The following is a 9,574-nucleotide window of genomic DNA, read 5'->3' on the forward strand; positions in this document are numbered from 1 at the left end:
GGTGTGGCCTGTGAGCTACATGCATGTTACTTAGTCTAGCCCATGAGGTATGTGCATATGACATGGTGTGGCCTGTGAGCTACATGCATGTTACTCCAGCCCATGAGGTATGTGCATGTGACATGGTGTGGCCTGTGAGCTACATGCATGTTACTTGTTCCACCCCATGAGGTATGTGCATGTGACATGGTGTGGCCTGTGAGCTACATGCATGTTACTTACTGCAGCCCATGAGGTATGGCCTGTGAGCTACGTGCATGTTACTTGCAGCCCATGTGATACGTGCATGTGACATGGTGTGGCCTGAGAGCAATGCGCACGTGATACGCTCCAGTCCTCAATCTACGTGCAACTTACATGTTCCTCTTTGTAAGCGGCTTGCACCATTTATTTTTAACTATGGTGCATTTATGGGGCAGCCCTATGGAATCCTGAGCACGTCACGATGGCATGGGGAGGCGTTGGAATGTGTCCCATGCAGCATATCAGTTTTGCTGCATTCGTGGCACTATCTTGGACGTTGAGGCCAATCTTGGGCCATTTTTTTTAAAAGAGAAAAATAATTTTTTAGTCCCTGAATATAAGTTAATGTTTTGCTAAAACCATAGCAAATATTTAGTGGGGAAAGATAAAAGCCAAACAGGCTCTGGGCAGCCCTGTACACACTAAATAAAAGGCAGTAGAGATGACAAATGCACTGACTGTTGCCAGATTAATTATCCACATCAATCTTGTACTTGCTCCTCCAGTAAAGTGTTCCTCTAAATTTCTTTATCAAGTCCTGAAGTTGCTGCAGTAATTCAAATCATATATTACATTCCCACTCCTCCATTCAGTTTCCTGAGTCTGATGATGTATAATCCATTTCCACTTCCAGTACTGCAGCTTGGTAGAACATGTCTATATTAATTAATAAGAGATGCTTGTTGCTAATCATTTCTCTTTAATAATATTATTCATGAGAAACATGTTCGAAGTTGAATTTAATTTTTTTTATTTCATATTGTGAGATAACAATTTTAGGGAGGGGAGGGATTGCAAAGTGAAATAAGAAGCCTTGATGCAGCGAGTAATTTATGTAAGGGCCTAATTATCTGAAAGGTTTGGGTTTGAAAGTCATGTTTAAATATTTTATTCTCCTTGTCCTCAGCTCTCTAATTATGTTTGCTCATTTCTCCTGCTCTGACCACATGCTTCCTGAAGGCAGGTAAGCGAGCAAGTCCTGTACCAATGACATTCTTTCTCCTGCTTCCTCCTCTCCCCCCACCCCCACCTCCATTCTTAAAGGCGTTGACCTCTTGTTGAGGTTCCACAGGCTCTGGGTGCTCTTCAGTACTCTGGGTACTCCGAGGTGACCTTTATTCACGTGTGAGCCTCGACTGCAGGTGGTAACCGGCTATTTGACCATGGAGTGCACCAAAGCCATAGCCGACCCTGTTGTCACCTGACATGCACAATATTTCAGCAGGTGTAATTGGATAGAGATCGGGATTGGTGATCTTGACCAATTCTTTCTCCTCCTTATCCCTGAAGCTATCACTGAGCACAGACCAGATATCAAACCTGAGACCTTCCTAGGTCTGGGTGCCTCAGCTACTGAATGGCTAAACTCACTAAGTGTCAGGAGAGCCCTATCTGTGTCATTCTCTTGAGTTGCCCTTAGGGGGCATATAGGAGCACTCCTGGTGTTAACTTTCCATCCCACTTAGTGAGAGCATCTGGCTTTCATTCGCCATCCCAGCGTTGGACCATCTTCCTATTGAAGTGAAGGAATTCTATGAGATCTTTCAGAGCTTGTGGTTCAGCAGCTGAGTAGTTTGTTTGCAATTTAGCCAAATACAGTGCCTGTTTTCAATTTTATTTCCTCTACATTTTGCTTTTCTTTCAGGGAATTGTCAGATATGAGCACACGGAAAAGGAAAATGAGAGGACCAGTCAGGAAAAGGAGTTCTGAAAAAAAACGGGCAAGGAAGTGAGCATTCCAACACGAAACATATCACAAGCTTCCAATAAGAACTAGGACTGCAGTAATTTACAAAGAAAATGTACTTTTAACCAGAACATGTTCAGTATTCCTCAATAAGGAGTCAGCACGTGTGACTGAACATTCATATAAATAATCTCCAAAGTTTATCTTTAATGATTGTGAAAGGAGTGAGGAATGCACTTAATGGAGTGTATTATGCCTGACTATTTCGCTGAAGGCTGTGCCATTATAATTTGCCAGCAATTTTAAGAGCAAGTTCCTGTAAACGTGCAAATAGCTGGAACTGTCCAACAATGGCACACAACTTGCGTGACATCAGGACTGGAATATACCCTCCTCAGTATACATGTCATTCCACTGAGGTCATGACCAAGAATAATGTATATTACTTAGTGACCATTTTTTGCTTCTTGCTGCCTTCTGCTTACTACCTATTGATCTATATGAGGCACATGGACAAATTGTGGGTATGAACCTGTGTCTTACCACCCACTTTTGCACAGCCTTTTTAGAGCTTTGGTGCACTGTCGCTGCCTCTGTCATCTTTCTCTCTGTTTTTTCTCTCTTCCACCTTCCACTGTAGCAAGGTCATTCCTGGAATTAATGCAAGGAATAATGTCCTCACAGTGGAATTGCGGGTCCACTCTATGCAAGAAGGGTATAGAAGCACATTGATCCCCTGAAACTAAGAAAAACAAAGGCTGCCTTTGGAAAAAGCATCCAGGGAGAGCCAAATGAATTAGTCATGTCAGTGTAATGAGCTCCTTTAAGGGGGAGTCTGAAATGCCTGTAATGAATTTGACCCACTGCTGTGCTAATACATGGTATGTCTCAACAGGTGACTATTAAGAAATATACATATTTGAAAGGATCTGATAATTATTAACTGTGTGTATGTATATAGTAGTCCAGTAGGATTGTAGTGTAGATGGATGAGTGTAATTCAGCCACTTAGTGATTTGTACACATATTCTACTTAATATGGGGTGGTCATAGAAGTGGTGCAATTGCTGTCCTCGCTCCTTGATTAGGGAGTGGAAAAGTCAGTTGGGTTTCCCTCCCCTGATCGCTGTCCAGTGACCAGTGCTGGAAAGTGCACTTGTGTGGATGATGGGTGAGGACAGGATCTGATTTGGCCTCCCTTCCCCCCTCCCATCCCCACCCCTGATCAGAAAGGCTGTTAATATACGTACTGGATCAATCGGACGAAGTATAGAAGAGAAGCCAATGCTATTAAATCATAACCCGGCACAAGTCAGTGCCTTCAGGAGACGATCAGAGGGGGGAGAAGGGAAAAAAATCAAATGTAAAGGATTGTTTTGAGGAGGAAGTGTAGCATCTGTCACAGATTATTATTTTTGTGAAATCCCATTGTTTTCATAAGAGAAACAACAGCACAGATCTCAGTGTAACCACTTGTTTGGTTGCCAGTGTGCCAGTTTATTACTGGCAGGTTGTGTTTTGGGTTGTGACCAGATAATTTTAGCCGGCAGCCGGCATTCAAATGATTGAAGCTTGGAGACCTGTGGCAAATTAAGCCAAAATAATTGAGCAACCAAGAGTTTGATAGATTGTATTACAAAGCATTTTTATTTAACATTGTTTATCTCTCAAAAATATACATATAGCAAATTTAATCTATATTTGTGGTTAAACCTAGGGTCACTTGGCATTGTAGTCATTGTTAGAACTTGATCACATTAGTCACCAACTCTTTGAGAAATTCATCTTTTATTTTTTTACCAAAGACTAAATCTTGAGGCCTGTTTTTTACTGCCTCCTCCTGGACCTTTCATTGCTCAAAGGTTACAAGAGTAGTTAGAAGAGATCTAGTCCTTTTAAATGGATTCCAATTGAGGGATATTTCCTAATGCAAGAGATTCCTGAAAGACTGGGTTACCTCCCAAACAATCCTAGTTTCACCATGTGGTATTGACAAGCTGAGGTCCTATCTCTTTGAATATATGAAGTTCTCAGTGCACAAAGCCTCAAACTGGATTGCCTGAATATTGCACTTATGAGAATGAGTGAGTGGCATGTACTACTCGTTACGAATCTGATCCAAACCATCTGGCACAGAGATGGAGGAATGGTTGGACCCTCAGCAAGGCATTTTACTGACAGTGTTGCCTGAATTCCACCTAGCTCATGAGATTATTCCTTCCTTCTTCCATCCCTATCAGTGTTTAATTTGAAGCTGGGGTTGCATTACATAAATACGAGAAGAGTTTGCTAATATTATGCCACCATCAGAAAACATGTGTGTTCTACCCAACTATAATTTGGGACATTGATATATTGGTCAGTACATTGTATTCCAGAGTTGTCAATAGGCTTATTGTTGCCAATACATTATGAGAAAAATCTCACTAAACTCCAAGTGCTTTATTGTGTGACACTCCTAATTCATCACCATTCATCACCTCCAATTGTTCCCACTAATACTACCACCACCACCCATGACAGGCCTGTAATCGCCAGTGCTTCACCTTAATGTTATGCAGCTCAGATGCTCTCTCCAAACATAACTCAAGTCTGAAAGGACAGATCTTATTCTGATATTGCTGGGTGGATCCACACTTCAAGTAGACATGGGATGAAAATTTCACACAGTACTAGCTAGCAGAGAGAGCTGTCTCCTCTTCCTTGTTGTTCATAAAGTTACGGGCCATTGTCAGAGCATTAGGAACAAGGTAAGTTAGTTTGAAACATGGTACATTTGGGATTTTTTTTTAGTAGACTGTAAGGAGCAATCTTGGTACTTTCACAATCATCATTTGTTTAAATTGGACCCTAATGAAACCTGCACATATTGGCATGGTCTTGTTTGGCCACTACCTCAGACCATGAACGGATTATTCTTGCCTCATAGTCAAAGTGTTACTCAGGCAAAATTATTCATCAGTAGAGCATAAGGGAAGGGAAGGAAAGAAAATGTATTATAAGACGCAAGGGGTTCCCTTTATATATAATGTTTCTCATTTTTTTGATTAAATGTCCAATTGCTCTACAGACATTGCCCATCATGCCACAGCACTGTAGTAATAATTCTTAAAATGATGTAGCATTTGGGTTTGAGTTTGTTAATCAGTTTATCAAGTTCTTTGCTCCTAGGATTTTTAAGAGGGGATGACAGTCAGGACTTGTTTGAATTCCTTTGCTATCATCTTAAGGTGCCAGGTTTCCCTAGCCTAAAAGAACTGAATGCGCCTTACATAGTGCTTTATAAAGGGTAAAAGTGCCTTTATTGATCGATGATTGTGGTGATTTCACCCATTGCACTGCCTATTGTTACTTAGATAATACAAAAGTACTATATCCGGAGGTGAGTAATTAGCATTACCAGGCTTTTCATCTGTTGTCGTCATCAGTATTGTGCAGATAGTTCTTGCATTGATATACTACATATAAACCACTGCACAAACATCTGCCCTTATTATAATTATCTGCTTTTGCATATTAATTACTTCTAAACTCAAGCATACTCATGTTGGCCATTGACGAACTGTTCGCATGCTGGATTGTAATAATTACAGTGACTAAATACAGTACGAGTTGGAGAACATGCAGTTTTCTGTAATTAGTGTTACAGGATTGCGGTTATGTTGACTTTAGTTCCTATTTCCATGCGGTTTTATTTCACTTTATTCTGCTTCAGTTTGTGATGAGTCCAGATGAAGACCGGCGAGATGGCCTGATTTTGTAAACTCTGTCCTCTAATGATAATCATTCAATTAATCCTCACTCTGTTCCTACTAATGATTACCCTCACTGGAGAATTGTGATGGTTAAAACCTGGAGGGCTGCCACATCATCTGTGCAGTAAAATGAAAAGCATGTGTTGATTATGAGAATACAAGTTGTGCACATTCTTGTTGTTCAGCCTATGTCATAACTATTAGAAATGAAATGAAAGAAAAAATAATCATTGTTTCAGATCTGAGAGAAAACGTGTAGTTTGAAAAATAAAATGGTCAATGTCTCTTTCCATTTCCAGAGTAGTTTGATATAACTGCATTCTTTTATGGCTTAAATAACTGGCAACTAATTTTTAGACAGTAGCTTGTGCCTTTTAAATAAAGTGGATGGTTTTGCTACAAGTGTCTTCATCTCATATTTAATAAAAACGGAAAATGCTGGAAACACTCAACAGTTCAGGCAGCGTCTGTGGAGAGAGAAACCGAGTTAACGTATCAGGTCACTGACCTTTCATTAGAACTGGGAAGATGTTAGAGATTTAACAGCTTTTAAGCAAATACAGAGCCTGGGAAAAGGGGAGGATGGGAGCAGGAATAGAACAAAGGGGAAAGGTCTGTGATAGGGTGGACCGATTAAATGACAAAAGAGATGATGGTGAAGGCAAAAAGGGAGTGGTATTGGGACAAACAAAAAAGCAAGCAATGGGTCCAGAGGAGGTGTAAATAGTTACAGCAGAATATCATCTTTATTCCTTTTGATTCCTGTTTTAGGTTGGAAAATTGTAGACATTTTGGTACAGCAATGACTGAATTGTAGAAACATTATAGTGTTAGTGGCATTGAAACAAGAGTTGGCAACACTCCATTGGAACTTCTTTATGAATGGAAGATTTATGGTTGCTTGGACATCATTGTCACAGCGGTAGATTCAAGTGTGCATGTTTTCAGCTTTCCAGTTAGACAGCTGAAGACAAACTTGCCAATAATTTCCACAGTTAATGGCTGTTTCTCTTAGACGTTAATGAATTCTTTAACTCATTAATGACAGAATTCCTTTACTGTCTTGCAGCTTGATCCCATTTTCTCCCCTCAGACACTGACTCATGTCCAAATCCAATATTTGAGCACAATCTAGGTTGTCACTTCAGTGCAGTACTGAGGGAGTGCTGCACTGTCGGAGATGCCGCCTTTCGGATGAGACATGAAATCAAAGTCCTGTCTGCCTGTTCAGGTGGACATACAAAATCCCATGGCACTATTTGAAGTGCAGGATGTTCTCCCGGTGTCCTAAGAACATAAGAAATAGGAGCAGGAGTAGGCCATATGATCCCTCAAGCCTGTTCCGCCATTCATGTAGATCATGGCTGATCTACTTCAACTCCACTTTGCTGCCCGATCCCCGTATCCCTTGATTCCCTTAGAGTCCATAAGTGTCCTGGCCAACATTCATCCCTTAACCAACACCACTAAAAACAGATTACTGGTCATTCATCACGTTACTATTTGTGGGATCTTGCTTTGTGAAATTGGCTGCAATATTTGCCTACAAAACAACGGTGACTACACTTCACAAGTAATTCATTGGATGTGAAGAACTTTGGGATATTGTGAGGACGTGAAAGGTGCTATATAAATGCAAAATCTTTCTTTCTGCTTTGAGTTCCTTCCTTTGGAATCTTTAAATTGTGTCTGCGCCAGGTCTTGATAGAACAATCCAAAACTAATTCCATTGCCCTCCCAATAGCCCAATATCCTCCTTTGCTTTAAATGTTTATCCACTTTTCCTTGAAAAGATGCAACCATCTCTGCCTCAACAACTCCCTGCAGCAAAGTATTATATGCTGTAATAACTCTACATAAAGAAATTTCTCTTAAGCTCTCTTATCAGTCTCTTGGCGATGTCTTTAAATTGATGACCCCTCCACAAACCAGGGGAAATAGTCTTTCTCTTTTCACCCTATCAAAGTCCTTCATAATTTTAAAAATTTCTACTAAATCTTCTCTTAGCCTTCTCTGCTGTAGTGGAAACAGATCCAGTATCTCAAGTCTCTCCTCATAACTATAGTTTCTCAGCCTTAATATTTTCCTGTAAATCTATGCTAATCGCTCTCTGTAACTAGCATCCTTTCCATAATGGGGTGCCCAAAACTGCACCCAGAACTCTAACTGTGGCCTACTCATTGCCTGATATAAATTTAACATTACTTCTTTATTCTTGTACTCTGAGCCCCTATTTATAAAACCCCAAATGCGATTTGCCTTTTTCATGCCTTTACCTACACTTTCAAAAAACTATGTATCTGAACTCTGTTCATCCAAACTCTTCAACATCTTTCCATTGAGTGTATATTCCCAGTGCTTATTTTTGATCCCAAAATGTATTACCTTACACTTCTCTGCATCGAACTGCACACGCTGCCTGTCTGCCCATTCTAGTAACGTGTGTTCACATGCTTCTGATTGTAGCAGATGCCAGATATTTAAAGTTTGTTATATCCACACAAACATTGCAGATGCTTGTGGAGTGCAATGGAGTCTGTTTTGTCATTGGGTATGGAAATTGCGATCTGCTGTTCTGGTTACTTTTCCACGAGGAGCAGCTGTGCCTTATCAATGCTCATGAACGCAGCTAATCCACGTTGAGGTATCACAAGATGTTATTTGATACTTTTCTACGGTATGACAAAGTACAGCAGTGAAATCTCGTGGCAGAAAATGAGTACTGTAACTTTCCCACTGTCTGTCTTTGACCAAGCTTTTGGCCACCTTATATCTTCTTATGTGGCTCAGTGTCAAATTTTGTTTGATAACGCTCCTGTGAAGCGCCTTGGGACATTTTACAATGTTAAACATAGAAACAGAAAATAGGAGCAGGAGTCCGCCATTCAATATGATCATGGCTGATCCTCTATCTCAAACCATATTCCCGTGCTCTCCCCATACCCCTTGATGCCTGCTGTGTCTAGAAATCTATCTGTCTTCTTCTTAAATATATTCAGTGACTTCGCCTCCACAGCCTTCTGTGGTAGAGAATTCCACAGGTTCACCACCCTCTGAGTGAAGAAATTTCTCCTCATCTCAGTCCTAAATGTCCTACCCTGTATCTTGAAACTGTGACCCCTTGTTCTAGCCCCACCAAGCCAGGGGAAACATCCTCCCTGCATCCAGTCTGTCCAGCCCTGTCAGAACTTTATATGTTTCAGTGGTGCTATATAAATGCATGTTGTTGTTATCTCACCCATCTGCTTTCAAACATTTCCTTAAAACTTTCTTTTTGATCATGCTTTTACACACCACCCCAGTTATGTTTCCATCTCTCTTTTCTCTTCTGCCCTCAGTGGCAAGCTTTTTTGCTGTAAAATCTTCAGGGATGTTGTTCAGTAAATGAGAAATGCTATAGAAATGTAAGTTGTTGGGTAGGGAAGGATTTAACAAGATAACCTGAGATTGGGTTAACGTGCTTTATTTTAAGACCAATATGAAATTGCAGCACAACATGAATTATAAACCTGACAGTAATGGAATGGGTGGTAGTGGAATCCAATCTGCTGCATTATGCATCTAAATTCCACCCCCCCCCAGTTAATATGAACAGCCGTAGGCCATTCAGCCTCTTGAGCCTGTTCTACCATTCAGTTAGATCTGTATCTTAACTCCATCTACCTGCCTTGGTTCCATAACAGTTAATACCCTTGCCTAACAAAAATCTATCAATCTCAGTTTTAAAATTTTCAGCTGACCTAGCCTGAACAGCTTTTTCTACACTAAATTCTTTTCTAATCTGAAGTGAAGAATGCTTACCTGTTTTGTATCTTTTTGTTCGTCATCATCTGGAAAAGCATAGTGGGTCAGTCAGCGTCTGAAGGGAAAGACATCAACATTTTGCCTG

General features: G+C 40.5%; 1 protein-coding gene across 1 annotated transcript in view; it reads left to right on the forward strand.

Annotated features, from left to right (window-relative positions):
* The window catches only part of rad18 (RAD18 E3 ubiquitin protein ligase), a 276,395-nt gene extending 270,325 nt beyond the window's left edge, over window positions 1-6,070 (forward strand). The window contains exon 13 of the mRNA XM_067998963.1: window positions 1,889-6,070. Coding sequence (XP_067855064.1) covers window positions 1,889-1,976 — 88 coding nt within the window. The 3' untranslated portion in view covers window positions 1,977-6,070. The remainder of the gene's footprint in view (window positions 1-1,888) is intronic.
* Window positions 6,071-9,574: the final 3,504 nt, after the last annotated feature.

The sequence above is a fragment of the Heptranchias perlo genome, chromosome 17, assembly GCF_035084215.1.
Source record: "Heptranchias perlo isolate sHepPer1 chromosome 17, sHepPer1.hap1, whole genome shotgun sequence".
NCBI classification, from domain to species: domain Eukaryota; kingdom Metazoa; phylum Chordata; class Chondrichthyes; order Hexanchiformes; family Hexanchidae; genus Heptranchias; species Heptranchias perlo.